Genomic DNA, 18605 nt, shown 5'->3' on the forward strand with positions numbered 1-18605 from the left:
ACTGTAGTAACGATTCATGGTAGTGTGAGATGTACATTTAAAAAAAAGGAAATTATCGTGTCCGTTCCCGAAGGGAACTCACGACGGCCGCTGACACCCGATAAACCCTACATTGTATAGTTCCAAGAAAAGTGCAGGTGATAATGCTATCACCGAGCAAACAGACGATCGTGGGATAGGAAGTTGTACGTTGGGAGTAGTATGGCCATAAGTCTAGTGATGGAGTTTCAAGTCTAGGTTATTGAATGGTACCAATTGGTTTATTGGGCACGATTTGACACCAGGTGCGACCTCTTGTTTAGAGACGTCAAAAATGTCAAAACCACCTAGCAGTTACACCACAATGCTAACATGTTATCCATCATCACAGCGCGCCAAAACAAACATCATCGGCAGAGAACAGACACTGCGGCCTACACCTCAAACTACACGCGTCCCAGTGATGGCCATACCCCTCCCCCCCCCCCCGCCCTCTTCCTCTACCACAGGTGCAAATCCAAATCTGACATATGTATGTTTCCTCCGCGATGACACTATCACCTGCACTTTTCTTTGTGCTATCAATATCGCACCACCATGAATCTAGCCCCAATATTAGTTGAACGGGTCACATTGTAAGAACATTGTCTATTGATGCTTGCGGCATTCACTAGGCCTGTTTGGAGACTCATCGTCAAAAGTCATCGTCAAAAGCCATTGAACGGAGATGTCGTGCATTGGGGAGCGGGATGCCAAAGAGCTGGATGCCAAAGAGCTGGATGCCAAAGAGCAGAACGACCAAGAGCCGAACTGGCAAAAGCAGGACGACCAAGAGCTAGTGTCAAAAGCTGAAAACCTGCCATGCTGCGATTCCCATCATGCTAAAGTTCATCACATCAAAGAGCCCGACGCCCAAGATCGGTATACTGAAGAGCTGGACGCCCAAGAGCGGGATACACAAGAAATGGACGCCCAAGAGCGGAGTACTCAACACGACCAAACCCAAAAGCGGCCATGCTTGGATCCTAGATACCGAAGGAGTGAGGCCGAAGAGCGGGAGGTCCAACAGGTGAAACTGGGGAAGCTACGTTGCCAACTTCGAGAGGCGAAAATATCAGAGTGGAAGCGGGCGGCCCGAAAATGTGAGCGGGACGCCCAACCGTGGAAGCGGAAGCGGGATTGTGACCAACAGTTGGAGAGGGATGTCCAACCGCCGGAGCGGGAGCTCCAGGTCCAACAGCGCGAGTGGGAGCTGAAGGTCCAAAAGCGGGAGTGGGAGCTGCAGGTCCAAAAGCGGGATTTGGAGCTGCAGGTCCAACAGCTGGATCGGGAGCTCCGTGTCCAACAGCGGGAACTGCACGTCCAACGTCGGGAATGGGAGCTGCAAGTCCAACAGCTGAAGTCGCAGATGAAGGCCCAACAGCGGGATTGGGAGCTGCAGGTCGTACAGCGTGAGCAGGCGGTTCACCGGCGTGAGCGGTCGGTTCAGCAGCGTGAGTTCAGCAGCCATAAGCAGCTTTAGTCGGACGTCCAAAAACCGGAGTTCCAAAAGTGGAGCGGAAGGTCCGACAAATGGACGTCCCAAAAGGAGACTAGGAAGTAGCGGGCGCAGTGAGACTGCTACAAGCACAGCCATTCTGGGATATTGATTCTGATTCTGATGGCCAACAGCGGGAGCGGGACTGAGAGGCCGTACACCAAAGTGAAGGACGCGGAAATGCTGGACACAGATATAGACGGCAATCCTTAGATACCGTACCAATTTGCAAGCATGACATTGTACATGTCCCTGTCCACCAACCAGCGCTGGATGATGGCCCGTGACGTGACATAGAATACTACGATGTACTCATGTATGATTTTCAAGCAATGTTGCATAGGTTGTTCACATACTGTATCCATCGCACATCTTGATTACTAGTATTTTCTTTTCTTGTCTAGATACGTACGCCTTATACTTCCTGTGTCATGTCTTGCCATCTGAACCTCGTTCGGAATTCTCTGCCAAGTGCGAGACGAACATATATTATGCTGGAACCACTCGTGTGCCATACCATTATAGTACACTTTTCTGCACAAGAACTAAACACTCGACAAAATAAGCCATAACAACTGAATATACGGCAATGTGTCATGCTAAACACGTGCAATGGTGTGTTTATGTGCATGTGTGTGTGTGTGTAGAGGAAGGGGGGAGTGTCCTGTTTTTCTTCTTTAGTACGCATATTTGTACGTACATGTATGTCCTGTGTTTTCCTAGACAAATTCACCTTCATGTAACATATTCACACCGATAATATGTTAAAGGGGAAGTTAAGGTAAAAATTTAAATTTCACCAGTTCTAGTCTTCGGGGTGCTGAGTCGAATGGTCTTGGTCCGAGAAAGCTGAGACGCTCCCTTCCTACTTGAATCCCTATCGAACTCGCGCACTTCCACCGAAACTGGGTGACTGCGCCCTTCTAGATGGGGATTTGTATGCAAAATGTCACTAAAAGCGCCATTTCGTTCTTATAAAATGACGGATGAACGCGATTGGCCCATATGTTGTAGTCTTTTGAACGCTGAGTCGATTGGTTTTGGTCCGAAAAGGCTGCGATGCAGCGTTCCTCCTTTATTCCCAATCGAACATGGTTGAACAAGTGGTCACGTGCTCCTGGGTGCCCAAATCACCTGGTCACCACGCCAGCAGGTGACAACTTTCACACCAAGGTTCAACTCGAGTGGCAGGACTGCACCCAAAAAAGGTCAAACAGGCTAGCAAGTTGTACCCTGCAGGCACGGTGACCAGGTGTCTGGTGTACGCAGGAGCACGTGACTTCTTGTTCAACCATGTTCGATTGGAAATAAAGGAGGAACGCTGCATCGCAGCCTTTTCGGACCAACACCAATCGACTCAGCGTCCAAAAGACTACAACATATGTGCCAATCGTGGTTATCCGTGCTTTTATAAGAACGAAATGGCGCTTTTAGTGACATTTCGCATACAAATCCCCATCTAGTAGGGCGCAGTCACCCAGTTTCGGTGGAAGTGCGCGAGTTCGATTGGGATTCAAGTAGGAAGGGAGCGTCTCACTCTCAGCTTTCTCGGACCAAGACCATTCTTCTCAGCACCCCGAAGACTACAACTGGTGAAACTCTATTTTTTGCCTTAAAGGGGCACTCCGGCTTCATTTTCGACGCCGAGTTTTTGATGCCAAGACGAAGGTAGGTGAAAGAGAAGACACCTCGAACAAGAACGAGTCTTCAGAAGCGATCGAGTCGAGCTGGAAGATGACTTTTGAATTTCGCCGGGCGAGCGCTGATGACGTAATGAGGGATTAGCTTGCCAGTGGAAATACACCTGCGCACATACATTTCACACACTTTTTGGCCAATTTTCAATCGAAGAAGAGGTTGTTTGCTATGTTCTCTCAACGTCGTGAGCGATCCCGTCTTCTATACCCTGAAGGTCCTCCAGAGGGAAATTTATCTCCAGCAGAGCGTTGTTGATCCGCTAAATTCGTCTCGAGACATATTCACCCAGTGCAGTGCTGATATTAAAGGGGAACTCCAGTGCAAAATCACCCCCATTTTTTATTGCGGAATCCATTAGAGTATGTCGTAAGTGGTAGAATGGCGAAAACCGGAAGCTTCTACGACAAGGATAACATACCTAAATTACCAATTGCAATTTTCCATATTTGGCACGAGGGGGCCCCCGCCCACCCTGTGACGTAAAACGTTCTCAGTGACCTCCAAATTTTTTTATTCAAATGGTAGACCTGCAGAAATTTTGAAAAAGGTATTCACTGTTTTTTCTTCAATCAATAACCCTTGTACTAGTATTCATTCGATCATCATGTTGGAGGAAGAGGAGACCACGGGAGGTGTGGAGGTGGACGCCACTTCGGATTCAACAACACCGAGGCCTTTTAGGTTCGAGCCGAAGCGCGCATCAGCGTCTGCGAAACTGTCTACAAGTAATATTTCTGAGACTACAAAACAGATGAACGTGAAGAGAACGCTTTGGTTGCAAGTGCTCGCGTGAGAAGCACTGCTTGATGCCGTTGCGGACAAGCAGCATGATGTGGAGCGAGGTCGAGTCGACTTGTTGCTGGGAGGTTCCTGCAGCTTTCAGTAAACGCGGCGAGCAGGAAGGGCTGCAGTGCGTCACGCAGCACTCAGAGTTTGCTGTTGTTTGCCTGCAAAAATCAGTGCTCGAGGTGGCATTGCTTTCCTTCGAAGAATTTCGGGCAAGGTGTGGACCGTGGTCAAACAGGTGAGGATTCACTGAATCGGTTTCATTATTTCCTTTCTTTCCATGTTTCATGTACCGGTACAAAGTAGATGGGAAGTGTTGTGCAATGATTTTGTGTACAGTATTCAAATTCACCAACTTCCATCACACAATCATGAAGTTCTATTGCACCCATGCCAATATAATTATACTGGTACAACGATGTCTTTCATTCATACTATTCCTAGCACTGTAAGTGTTTCAACTGTGTGTAAAAGTGATGTAAATTTGAAAAAAGGCCAAAGTGTCTTTAGTATAGTAGCCCATAGAAATATTAACTCGAATCCGAAACTATTTACACTGAAGCTATTTACTTTTACACAATCATGAAGACACTCGTGGTATGTGTATCTACATCTCTCCAACTGTTTTGTGCAGGATTTGGAGACATGTGGCGTATAGACAATACACATGGTTCACCCATGGATAATTTGGACGCAAGCAGCGGCGTGTGATACCGTCTTGCGTGGTATCGAAGATAAAGCAGCTGTACCAGAAGCCAATGCAGATGCGCACTGGGGCTTTGAGGAAGCAGTTGGACATGATGATGATGATGATAATGCTTCTTGGCCTGGTTGACGTTCACATAATCATTGGTACATGTGCATGCAGAATGTAGAAAACAGTTGACAGACACGATTTATAACTATTCTTGACTCGGGCAATATTTGTGTTTTCGGGTGGGCGCATGCTTTGCACCAATGCAGCTGCACGAACAATCTGGTAAAGTTGACAGATACAATGGCACAAGACTGTACTGTGTTCGGGAGCATGGGGTTGTGCCGGTGCCGTTGCGAATGCCGAGAATGGTTGTATGCACATCGTTCAACAGGTCCTTCAAGAAGTTGCAGGACATTGTCGTGCAGCTTCTTGGCCACTTTGTTCTTTTGGTGTATTCCAGCCTGTACCTGAGCACACCCTCCTTGGTTTTGGCGTGCGCTCTCCCAATATTGGCATTGTGGGACAGACATGCCGACTGTACCCGTGCTCTCATGCCATTGTACGAAAAGTGGACACGTTTTGGTGCCCACTTCAGTATGACAGCATGGAAAATTTCCAGACTACAAATCATACTGTACCTTGTATTTGTGGCAGTGTAGCTGCAACCGGAAAGTAACGCAATGGAAACTTACAGATAAAGAGAACCGAGATAATACACATGATAACGTTCCATGTACATTACATCAATTCTCGACTTCACTGACTAGGATTTTGAGTAGAGGACTTTGAGTAGGACTGTAGTCGTTTAGAGCTACGTTCTGGACGGCACAAAATCATGCCGTTCACTTACCTCATCGTGCTCACGTTCCTGGAAGTAAATCGAAGATGGTCTGCTTTTGCTGGCAGCAGAGGTAGAGGAGCTACTAACTATTAGTATGACATGCACCGCCAAGTTTCAGGATGGCAGAGACCCTGGCTTCAAGCGTCGCTGCTGCTTCTGCTTATAGCCACCAATGCTTTGTGCAAACTCTTGTTGGAAATCTCTTTCATAGCACATCTCAGTGAAATGCTCAGTGCAGACACGATTACTTTTCGTCGGAGAAAAATCCTTCCAACATACTCTCCATAGCCAAGCTGTCGTCAGGTTCGCGTCAGCCAGAGGAAAGCCATGCTACGACAGCCCGCAGGCGCCTCTTTCTTCGTGACATTGTTGCATCCAGAGACGCAGCAGCGAGTCGTGACAATAAATCGGGCATGGCACAGAACAACAAGCACTTCAACAATCGCCAAGGACTTTTCATTCTTGCTTCAATTATTTGAAAATTTCATCTGAGTGGACCGGGCTGAGAACGTTTTACGTCACAGGGTGGGAGGGGGCCCCCTCGTGCCAAATATGGAAAATTGCAATTGGTAATTTAGGTATGTTATCCTTGTCGTAGAAGCTCCCGGTTTTCGCCATTCTACCACTTACGACATACTCTAATGGATTCCGCAATAAAAAATGGGGGTGATTTTGGACCGGAGTTCCCCTTTAATGTAGAATATTGAATCTGTGATAATTGTCGACAATGGAGAGAGAGGATGACAGTCGCTGTCGCAGGGAGAGTGAAGCTGCTGGAAGTAACAACGGGGAGCCCGTTTGTACCACCTGAACAACCAGACTTCAAAGCCGCTTGACCAAATCGGAGGGTGCGTCGGCGCTTATCGTGAATATTACACCGACATGAATTACTACAATTACAAGTATACTGGTGAGTTTTTATCTTGTTTTGTTCGTATGCTAGTACCCTGGCCTGGAGTTATCGTTAACAAATTCCTATTCCCTGGCGTTTTCTAAACATTCCGTGTAGTACTGAATACGTGTTCAAGTATTCCCATGTGGTTACTACCGTAGATGTGGAATTTGGATATGCATTTTATACAAAAATTCTATTTTCCAAATAGAGCGTTTGTAGAGAAATGGTTACCCAAAATACAACAATATTGATTCTGCAGTTCTACAACTTGTACTGAAATCCAGTCAAAGTAAAAATGATTCTTCCTGACAGTTGGGGTCAATGAAATCTGATCGTGCATAACGAATGGTGACGCCTGTCACCCCGGGAACGAATGCCCATTTGGTGGGCGATACCAAAGTACTCGAAAGTGGTGCGTGTTTCAATGTGGCATTTGGAAGTTTTATATTATCTGTGGTCAATGCAACATACGATAGCCATCATGAATTGGAGGCCTCGAACGCAACTCAGACCAGAATTGGCAGTTCCCTAAGTTAGATGCTTTATAATTCCATGGCCCCAGCTGTAGTTATAGAGTTTTTTGGCACATTATTCTTATAGTCGATAGGTTTATACTGACGGCCAAAAACAACGGCAGTTCAAACTTCACTGATGTGTTCATGAGCTGAGAGATTTCTGTCCACTATTTCTGTTGTGCACACAGGTCTGTCCAATATGCATTGACCGTATTGGGTATGGTATCTGCTCTGAGAAGGGAATCGCTGGAGCCACAGTCCAACTAGACAGGCTTTCAAGAAACAGAGAGGAGCCATCTTTGCAAGCTGATACCTGATGTGTACCGACAGAATTCTCACGAGATACCTTACGGACTACGTCTGGTGTATACTTCATAGTACTCCTTCGATAACTGTCTAGAATCAAGTCGACTGAACTAAGTTCAAACAACTCTGGCTTCAAACGAGCCGTCGATTAGACAAACAAAACATTCTCCCATAATACTAGAGCACTCTGACAACTCCCGACCTATTCCTAACGATTGCTACCGCTTATAAATATGTAGAGTGCTGATTGGAATGTGCTCATATTAAATCTCAACAATTCAGTGCTATAATTTTGAACAATGTGTCAGAAATTATTCCACTTTCCTTCCATAAATGTTGTATCCACATATAATCCACAGTGCTGCAAAGTTTCAGAGTTCTCAGGGTATCAAACAAAATTATTTCAAATACAGTGAAATTGTTCGTGGACATTATAGCGCAACTTGTAGTTCCCTGGTCCTTTTCTTTGCTATAAATTAATCCTTTGCTCTCTAGCCGCTGGCGAGTCCAACAGTGAAATTGTTAGTTCATATTAGTTAATAAATGTGGGAATGTAGGAGGGGGGGGGGTGAAAATATTTCTATATAAGGGACCTGCAACTGTAATACCACAGTACAGTAGCCGGCGAATATGTAGAAAACAGAAATGCATGTTACCATCATTGTACATGGACGGGCGCAGCAGGCCGAAGCTATCAGCCAGAACAGGATTTACAATCACCTAGAGATACTTGAGCTATTCCAGTATTCTCCGTGAGCTGTCCCATTCCACAATGGTTCATGCCACCATTATTTGTGGTAGTATCCATGTGGATAATTCCGAGACCATCTCGGATTCTTCAGCAATTTGTGCCACGGCAAAAAACTACGCTTGACTCGGTCACTGGGGCTGTCAAACTTCCCATCACAAATAAACTTCAATTTACCATCTGCTTCAAGTATATGTACTGCCATGACTTGACCATGCTTCATCCACAGCTGGGCGAAGATTGTGGCGTTGAATTCCATAGCGCACCTTCTTGCTGCCATGCAGGAGTATGTTGAGAGAAGTGAACATACTTTTTACTAAAAAAACAACAGCCACTGAAGAGGATAGCAATAGCTGTTGGTAGGTCTACCGGTCCGTCTCCATATCGTCAAGTTCAGAAATCACCTGTACTACACTTTATACCTCACTCCATATACACCCACACTCATATACCAAATCTCCCATGAAGTTTATAAATTTCCATATACAGTTGAACATCGATTATCCGACCACCTCTGGGCAGACAACTGTCAGGCGGTGTTCAGATAAGGCAAATGTTCTGGATAAGAAAAAAACTGCCACTCACACACTTTCAGTGGTTATTACTAGCCGCACGACCTTTTTACTTTTTACTTTTCAAAATTTTCGTATTTTTTGAACGGCTCACTAGTGCGTACTCTGCGGCACGTGCGCCCAAAAAACTGTTACGGATAATCGAATGGTCGGATAGTCGATGTGCGGATAATGGATGTTCAACTGTACACTGTTCAATATACACCACTAAGGAGGTATACACACCACTAAGGAGGTATATACACCACTGAGGAAAACCATCGGAAAAAAAACTCACTGAAATATCGACCAGTTATAAAAACCTCGGCTTCGCCTCGGTTTTTATACTGGTCTATATTTCTCGATAAACACTCGGTCCCTTGTTATAATATATACATACATCTTGTAGAGGGGATCCTGATCGAATAATTTCTGGTCATAAAATTCACTAAACTGAGAGCGAGACAAATAGTCAGTACTCCCCGATTCCGTCAAGCTGCTTTGAAGTCTGGATGCTCATGTGATGCTAACAAGCTCCCCATCGTTACTTCCAGCAGCTTCACTTTCCCTGCGACAGCGGCTATCAACCTCTCTCTCCATCGTCGACATTTATCACAGATTCAATATTCTACATTTAGCAGCACTGCACTGGTTGAATATGTCTCGAGACGAATTTTGTGGATCAACAACGCTTTGCTGGAGATAAATTCTCCTCTGGAGGACCTTCAGGGTACCTGGAAGGGTATAGAAGACGGGATCGGTCACGACGTTGAGAGAACATAGAAAACAACCTCCTCTTCGATTGAAAATTGGCCAAAAAGTATGTGAAATGTATGAGCGCAGATGCATTTCCACTGGCAAGCTAATCCCTCATTACGTCATCAGCGCTCGCTCGGCGAAATTCAAAAAGTCGTCTTCCTGCTCGACTGGATCACTTCTGGAGACTCGTTCTTGTTCGAGGGGTCTTCTCTTTCACCAACCTTCGTCTTGGCATCGAAAACTCGGCGTCGAAAATGAAGCCGGAGTGCCCCTTTAACTTCCCCTTTGATTTTCTCAGTGTCATTAGTTAACTGTCTTCATACACTAAGGTGAAAAGGCATAGTGGTGGCCTGCGGGAGCGAAGGCTATACCTTGTGCGTTTCTGAACATTAAAGTGATGCTAACGCTTCAATAAAATATATACCGGTATGCAATGGATATTTTGTCGTTCATGACCCTGATGATAGGCCCGGCTCGAAATATTGGTGTAATGAAAATTTCAATTTGAATCGCTGTGAAGAGACAGGTTTGGGAGTTGAGAAGTGAAGTTTCCCATAATTCATGTATAAAACTAAAGGTATTTCCTGAAAATGATGCGACGGACTGTGAGGCTGAGATCTTAGTAAAGGGGTAAATGAGTTTAATATCATTCGGGCAATTGCTTTCTTTACTGCAGAAGGAATTATCATGCAGTGTGCATCAGACGGCAGACAGTTCCAGTGCACACTACTCAAAGTTCTGAAGATTGTGCCTTTTTCGTACTTGCCAGTGGCCATAAGTACACCAAAAGGTTACATTTATTTATTTATTTATTTCACCTTCCCGTGGCCAGAGAATACAGGCCAATATGGAGGGAGGGGGTGGTAGCCAGCCATGGCTGTAAACAAAAACATAGCAAAAATAAATAAATATTACACATTACTGGAGGCGAAGAGAAACAAATGTGGATGAAGAACTAGCAGTTATTAGAACACGAGCTTCATGTTGGCCTTGAAATCCTTTAGCGTACAAGACGATTTTACTGATAGAGGCAGGGCCAGCCAGAGAGAATAGGCAGCGAAAAACGGAGATCTGGTATAAGCTGAGGTTCGGGCTTTAGGTAAAGTGCAGGGATTGCGCGTAGGACGAGTGGGAAGAAACCAGTTATATTTACGCAAGTGTGGCGGGGCTTTGTCAAGACGAATAGAATGAACAACGATACACAGTTTTCGATCCGCTTGACTAGAGATAGGGAAGGTGTTAAACATTATCGTACAGCTCGGCAGAAGGAAAGTATGATGGTTTTCGGAAAAGGACTTTCAGTATCCTCTTATTGTGGACTTCCAGGGTACTCATTAACGATTTACTTAGTAGGGATAACCAGGCGGTTGAGCAATAGAGAAAAATGGGGAGAATATAGCAATGGTAAAAAAGGCGAATGAATTCAAGCGGTAGGTGGGAGCAGTGAGACACGAGGTAGCCAACAGCTTTACTGACTTTGCTACAGATATAATCGACATGTCTACTAAACGATAAGTTTGGGTCAATGACCAAACCAAGATGTTTGTGTTGTTTTACCACTGTGAGGTCTGTGAGGGATCCGGGAAGAGTGAATGCATAGGTTGGCTCTGAGTTCGGCAGGAATAATATCTCAGTCTTGGCGATATTAGGTCTTAGTCTCCAGGTAGTCATCCACTGATGGACTTCGTTGATACCGCGCTGGAGACTGTCTCGCAGCCTGTCTAGACACTCATTGAACCGGAGCAGTGCAGTATCGTCAGCAAATAAGGACAAACCTTCAACATGACTGGGAAGATCATTTATATACGCTAGGAAAAGGAGGGGCCCTAGGATGGATCCCTGGGGCACTCCGGACAGAACAGGTGAAGCATCTGAGAGAAGTCCACCTACAAAGACAACTTGCGTTCTGTCGGATAGGTAGTCTGTAATCCACTCCAGCGCTGAGTCACACACACCGAAAACTTTGGAGAGTTTAGCAAGTAATGCACGGTGCCACACGGTGTCGAAAGCTTTCTCGAGGTCGAAAAAGCACATGGCAACTTTCCGCCCCATATGACGATGGTCGGCAATGTTTTGGATCAGCTTGGTGAGCTGTAGAGCGGTCGAGTCACCACGACGAAACCCAGATTGCGCGGGATGCAGAGCAGGAGAAATATGATTGTATAATTGATTGAAGAAGAGCCGTTCGCAAAGTTTTGAAATACAGGACAGTAGGGAAATTGGTCGATAGTTACTAGCTTGAGATTTGCTGCCTTTGCACTTGTAAATAGGCACAATTTTAGCCAGTTTCCAGTCAGTAGGGAACTTGCCTGTGGTAAAGGAGAAGTTAAATAGGCGGCTAAGTGGAAAAGAAATCGCAGGAGCTAGCTTCTATCATATTGTTCGTGATACCGTCTAGCCATGGCGCTTTCCCAGATTTCAGGTTTGAGATGGCTTTACGAACATCTGCTGTAGTGATATGAACGCGAGTGAATTGGCGAGTAAGACGAGTGTCATATTGGAGAGGGGGTATTACTAAACGTGGGTCATCAGGCACTGCGACAGAGGCAAACTGCTTGTTGAGGATGGTTGCTTTTTGGAAGCTGTCAGACACCAGCAGCCCATTAGGGCTTGCAATGTCAGGGATGCCAGGTTTTACTTTGTGCGATCGCTGACTGAGGACAAACTACGTACCCCCATACCAAGATGTCCATGCATGCTAGACTGATCAACATGGAAAAGAGAAAACATTACTTCTTCTATCCATTATTTTACTACTTTTGTACTTGTAAAAAGACTTTTTATTGCCAAATTAGTTTGAGTTACCTTAGACAATTATCATGTTCAACTGTCTTCGTAATCGTCACACTCGTCCAATCGATGTCACTTTCATCCTGCGATTAATCGGCTCATCTCTCCCGTAGCTCAACCTCTTCTTCCATGATGACCGAACATCAACTATACCTCGATATTTTTTACAAAACAAAAACAGCAAGGACAATCAATGCTTGTTTACTGCTACTTCAAGTTTCATGCTCTCGCAATCATCAGGCAACATGAGGATGGGGTGATCAAGCATGAAACTTGAAATAGCCGCAAACACGCCTTGATTGTCCTTGCTGTTTTGTATTACGCTCTGCCTCCGCGGTGTTGAGCACTGTCAGCACACTGGCTACATCCTCCGGTCAATTTTTTTAGATACATATAAGAGCATTATCCATAGCCTGCACAGTCATGGCTGCTAAAGCCATGACTTCGTATCATGCATAATGTACATGAACGCGGAGTTTTGCGGACTACCCATCACTATCTCGTCCACCCCAGAATACCTGATAAAGGCTGATTCACTCACATCATTTACTACATGTACTGTATCAGTGTGAGAAAGGACTTTGAAGAAGACCAGTTCGAGCATACAATAATGTACTGCCATGATTTCTTCCCAGCTTTTCATTGACAACACTATCTACATGACCTCTGAACCCTTTACCATGCTGACCATTAGCAAAGACCCGGTGCATTGTACACAATAGTGTAGCCTACAAACTAGAGCTGTGACACAATCATGCTCTCTCTCTCTCTCTCCCACCCTCTCTCTCTCTCGCTCTCTCTCTCTCTCTCTCTCTCTCTCTCTCCCTCTCCCTCTCCCCCCTCTCTCTCTCTCTCTTTCTCACTTGATCTCCCTCCCTCCCTAGCTGCATTCCTATCGATGCCTGGTCGTAGGCTATGATTCCGAGACCTCCGGTCGGATGAGCCTCGCCAACCACATCGGCACATCGCCCCTACTCCCCTTTGTCCTGTTGTCCAGTGTCATTTCAGTTGTCCTCTTCCCCTGACTATTAGTAGGGCTGTGTTTTTAGTAAAAAAATAGTTATGCTCCTAGCTCCGAAAGGATGCCAAATTATGCTTCAAATCTTCAACCACCAAATTAAGCCAAAAGTTATGCCGGCATAATCCGCCGGTGCCTAACGGCTAATGGAGTTTCTCGACAATTGTGCCAGTGGCTGTGAGACTTAACCACTAATCCCCACCGTTAGGCGCTGCATCTGCCGCTAGGATTTGTCGGGTGTTAGCGGCCGTTGTGAGTTCCCTTCGGGAACGGTCACGATAATTTACAAAATTTACTTTCACAGAAAAGTTGTTATCTACATGAAAAATGTCCTCTTGAAAATATTTTCCAAAAAAGAACTTAAAAGACAACATGTCATAGTACTCAATAGCGCAATACGCTGATCGTGATAACAAGACGGTCAGTGAGTTGTAACGTTAACTCTCGGCTCCAGGTTCGTATCATATACATGTTAGCATTGGTCAGTAGATTATTATCGTGCAATGGACACTCCCGCACATCCACTGTACTGTGTTGTACTGGTCTCAGCCTGACAAAGGCGGACACAATGACTGGGGAGTGGGGTACCGGTGTTCCTGCACTCTGTACAAGGTTATAATGATACATGGTACATTGTCCACGTACTTGTACACATGTACTCCATGTGGCAACGTGAATATACATTGGAGAAGGGTAGGTGTATGAATGTTGCATTCATTTCAACTAAGAGAATGACATGCTAACTGGTTTGAGGGAAAGAGACAAACGGGAAAGGTCTGAAGAAAATATTCACTGCCACCACCAGGACTCGAACCAGGGACCCTCGCTTGTAGCCAGCGATGCTCTAACCACTGAGCTATGGTGTAGTCGTCATCCCAGCAGAGGCCGTTCAACATTTTCTTCAGACTTCGTAACTCACACTTCCTGTGAATCCACACAGGCGGGTGGGACGCAGCCCTCACTGTAACCCACACACTTCACGTACAAACTAGCACGCGGGGAGCCCCAAGTCATAAAATATTAACTGGTTTGAGGGAAAGAGACAAACGGACATGCATGTACATTTTGTATAGTGGTGGTGCATCTGAGAATGGAGGACACCTGTTAATCAAGGACATTATATTGCCCTCATTCTCATGAATGTCCGTTATTGTCAGGCTTGACTGTAGTAACGATTCATGGTAGTTTGAGATGTACATTGTACAGTTCCAACAGAAGTGCAGGTGATCATGCTATCGCCGAGCAAACAGACGATCGTGGGTTAGGAAGTTGTACGTTGGGAGTAGTATGGTCCTAAGTCTAGTGATGGAGTTTCAAGTCTAGGTTATTGAAAGGTAACACTTGGTTTATTGGTCAAGTTTTGACACCAGGTGCGACGTCTTGTTTAGAGACGTCAAAAATGTCAAAACCACCTTGCAGTTACACCACAATGTTAACATGTTATCCATCATCACGGCGCACCAAAACAAACATCATCAGCAGAGAACAGACACTGCGGCCTACACCTCAAGCTACACGCATCCCAATGATGGCCATACCCCTCCCCCCCCCCCCCCTGGCCCTCTACCCTAGGTGCAAATCCAAACCTGACAAATGTATGTTTGCTCCGCGATGACACTATCACCTGCACTTTTCTTTGTGCTATCAATATCACACCACCATGAATCTAGGCCCATTATTAGTTGAACGGGTCACATTGTAAGAACATTGTCTTTTGATGCTTGATGCATTCACAAGGCCTGTTTGGAGACTCATCGTCAAAAGTCATTGTACAGAGATGTCGTGCATTGAGGAGCGGGATGCCAAAGAGCTGGATGCCAAAGAGCTGGATGCCAAAGAGCTGGATGCCAAAGAGCAGAACGACCAAGAGCCGAACTGGCAAAAGCAGGACGACCAAGAGCTAGTGTCAAAAGCTGAAAACCTGCCATGCTGCGATTCCCATCATGCTAAAGTTCATCACATCAAAGAGCCCGACGCCCAAGATCGGGATACTGAAGAGCTGGACGCCCAAGAGCGGGATACACAAGAAATGGACGCCCAAGAGCGGAGTACTCAACACGACCAAACCCAAAAGCGGCCATGCTTGGATTCTAGAGACGGAAGGAGTGAGGCCGAAGAGAGTGAGGCCGAAGAAAGTGAGGCCAAAGGGAGTGACGCGCAGATGAGTGACGCCCAAAAGAGTGATGCCCCAGAGAGTGATGACGGGGAGCATCTTGCCCGAGTCCTGCGATTTGTCAAAGTGTATGAGCTGCTCCAACAGATGAAGCAGCATGACGAGCAGGAACAAGAGAGTGACGCGCGAAAGAGTGGCGTCCAAAAGAGTGACGTCCCAGAGAGGGATGCCCAAGAGAGTGACGCAGCAGGGAGTGACGCCGAAAAGAGTGACGTCGAAGAGAATGACACCGAAGAGAGTGATGTCGAAGTAAGTGACGCGCAAAAGAGTGACGCGCAAAAGAGTGACGTCCAAGAGAGTGACACTGAAGAGAGTGACGCTCCAGAGAGTGATGACCGGGAGCATCTTGCGCAAGTCCTGGGATTTGTCCAACAGTATGAGCTGTTCCAACAGAGGAACCAGCATGACGAACGGGAAAAGCGGGATTACCAACAGGGAGACGTTCAAGAGTGGGAGAAATTGAAAGAAAGGTGGGAGAGATTGAAAAACCAATGCGAGCGGGAGGTCCAACAGGTGGAACAGGGGAAGCTACGTTTCCAACAGCAAGAGGCGAACATATCGAAGTGGAAGCGGGCGGCCCATAAATGTGAGCGGGACGCCCAACTGCGGAAGCGGAATTGTGACCAACAGTTGGAGAGGAAGCGGGCGGCCCAAAAATGTGAGCGGGACGCCCAACCGCGGAAGCGGAATTGTGAACAACAGTTGGAGAGGGATGTCCAACTCCCGGAGGGTGAGCTCCAGGTCCAACAGCGAGAGCGGGAGCTGCAGGTCCAAAAGCGAGAGTGGGAGCTGCAGTTCGAGAAGCGGGAGTTGGAGCAACAGGTCCAACAGCGGGATCGGGAGCTCCGTGTCCAAGAGCGGGAACTGCACGTCCAACGTCGGGAATGGGAGCTGCAAGTCCAGCAGCGGGAGTCGCAGCTGAAGGCCCAACAGCGGGATTGGGAGCTGCAGGTCGTACAGCGTGAGCAGGCGGTTCACCAGCGTGAGCGGGCGGTTCAGCAGCGTGAGTTCAGCAGCCATAAGCAGTGTTAGTCGGACGTCCAAAAACCGGAGTTCCAAAAGTGGAGCGGAAGGTCCGACAAATGGACGTCCCAAAAGGAGACTAGCAAGTAGCGGGCGCAGTGAGACTGCCAAAAGCACAGCCATTCTGGGATACTGATTCTGATTCTGATGGCCAACAGCGGAAGCGGGACTGACAGTGAGAGGCCGTACACCAAAGTGAAGGACGCGGAAATGCTGGACACAGAAAAGACGGCAATGCTTAGATACCGTACCAATTTTCAAGCATGACATTGTACATGTCCCTGTCCACCAACCATCGCTGGATGATGGTCAGTGACGTGACATAGAATACTATCGTGTACTCATGTATGAATTTCCAGCAATGTTGCATAGCTTGTTCACATACTGTATACATCGCACATCGTGATTACTAGCATTTTCTTTTCTTGTCTAGATACGTACGCCGTATACTTCCTGTGTCATGTCTTGTCAGCTGAACTTCGTTCTCAATTCTCTGCCAAGTGCAAGACGAACATGTATTATGCTGGAACCACTCGTGTGCCATACTTTTTTAGTACACTTTTCCGCACAAGAACTAACACTCTCCAAAATAAGTTATAAAAACTGAATATACGGCAATGTGTCATGTTTAAAGGGGAAGTTAAGGCAAAAATATAAATTTCACCAGTTGTAGTCTTCGGGGTGCTGAGTCGAATGGTCTTGGCCCGAGAAAGCTGAGACGCTCCCTTCCTACTTGAATCCCAATCGAACTCGCGCACTTCCACCGAAACTGGGTGACTGCGCCCTACTAGATGGGGATTTGTATGCAAAATGTCACTTAAAGCGCCATTTCGTTACTATAAAAGCACGGATGACCGCGATTGGCCCATATGTTGTAGTCTTTTGGACGCTGAGTCGATTGGTTTTGGTCCGAAAAGGCTGCGATGCAGCGTTCCTCCTTTATTCCCAATCGCACATGGTTGAAGAAGCGGTCACGTGCTCCTGGGTGCCCAAATCACCTGGTCACCACGCCAGCAGGCGACAATTTTCACACCAAGGTTCAACTCGAGTTCAACTCGAGTGACAGGACTGCACCCAAAAAAGGTCAAACAGGCTAGTAAGTTGTACCCTGCAGGCACGGTGACCAGGTGACTGGTGTACGCAGGAGCACGTGACCGCTTGTTCAACCACACGCTGCCTCCACCCTATTCACTAGATCCCCGATCTTTGCTGGCTATGTGTTTTGGGCAACATTACCAACGCAGGCCAAGACCAGCACGTCCATGGATAATTTTGTTGCTAAAATCTCTCCTCAATTATAGGTTTCATGTATATCCTGCTGGTTTGTCTCCTCCTTTGCCTTCTTTGCCTCTTATTTGTATTCTTTCATCTGTTTTACTGCTGTGGTTGGCTTTCACCCTTGTCTCAGTTTTACTGGCCGTCATCATGATGTGCCATGAGATAATGATGATAAATACAAATACAAATAACCATGTTCGATTGGGAATAAACGAGGAACGCTGCATCGCAGCCTTTTCCGACCAAAACCAATCGACTCAGCGTCGAAAAGACTACAACATAGGGGCCAATCGCGGTCATCCGTGCTTTTATAAGAACGAAATGGCGCTTTTAGTGACATTTTGCATACAAATCCCCATCTCGTAGGGCGCAGTCACCCAGTTTCGGTGGAAGTGCGCGAGTTCGATTGGGATTCAAGTAGGAAGGGAGCGTCTCAGCTTTCTCGGACCAAGACCATTCGACTCAGCACCCCGACGACTACAACTGGTGAAATTTTAATTTTTGTCTAAACTTCCCCTTTAAACATGTGTACTGGTGTGTTTATGTGCATGTGTGTGTGTGTGTGTGGACGAGAGGGGGGGGGGGGGAGTGTCCTGTTTTTTCTTCTTTAGTACGCATATTTGTACCTATGTCCTGTGTTTTACTAGGCAAATTCACCTTCATGTAACATATTCACACCGATATGTTAACTTTCTCAGTGTCATTAGTTAACTGTCTTCATACACTAAGGTGAAAAGGCATAGTGGTGGCCTGCGGGAGCGAAGGCTATACCTTGTGCGTTTCTGAACATTCAAGTGATGCTAACGCTTCAATAAAATAAATACCGGTATGCAGTGGATATTTTGTCGTTCATAACCCTGATGATAGGCCAGGCTCGAAATGTTGGTGTAATGAAAATTTCAATTTGAATCGCTGTGAAGAGACAGGTTTTGGAGTTGAGAAGTGAAGTTTCCTATAATTCATGTATAAAACTAATAGTATCTCCTGAACATGATGCGACGGACTGTGAGG

General features: G+C 46.3%; 2 protein-coding genes and 1 long non-coding RNA gene across 3 annotated transcripts; all 3 read left to right on the plus strand.

The window, feature by feature from the left end:
* The first annotated feature begins 706 nt into the window (after window positions 1-706).
* Window positions 707-1501, plus strand: LOC135827869 (involucrin-like). The gene has a single exon (XM_065340304.1). The coding sequence runs from the start codon at window positions 707-709 to the stop codon at window positions 1499-1501; it is 795 nt and encodes a 264-aa protein (XP_065196376.1).
* A 2100-nt stretch (window positions 1502-3601) lies between these two features.
* LOC135828385 (uncharacterized) lies at window positions 3602-4907 on the plus strand. Its single transcript, XR_010555652.1, has 2 exons — window positions 3602-4238; window positions 4635-4907. It is a non-coding gene; the product is annotated as an uncharacterized LOC135828385 (long non-coding RNA).
* Window positions 4908-14816: 9909 nt separating this feature from the next.
* Window positions 14817-16845, plus strand: LOC135828316 (involucrin-like). The gene has a single exon (XM_065340763.1). It carries the CDS (start codon window positions 14838-14840, stop codon window positions 16323-16325), a length of 1488 nt encoding a protein of 495 aa, XP_065196835.1. The 5' UTR covers window positions 14817-14837; the 3' UTR covers window positions 16326-16845.
* Window positions 16846-18605: the final 1760 nt, after the last annotated feature.

This window comes from Sycon ciliatum, chromosome 12 (assembly GCF_964019385.1).
Source record: "Sycon ciliatum chromosome 12, ocSycCili1.1, whole genome shotgun sequence".
In the NCBI taxonomy this organism is placed as follows: Eukaryota; Metazoa; Porifera; class Calcarea; order Leucosolenida; family Sycettidae; genus Sycon; species Sycon ciliatum.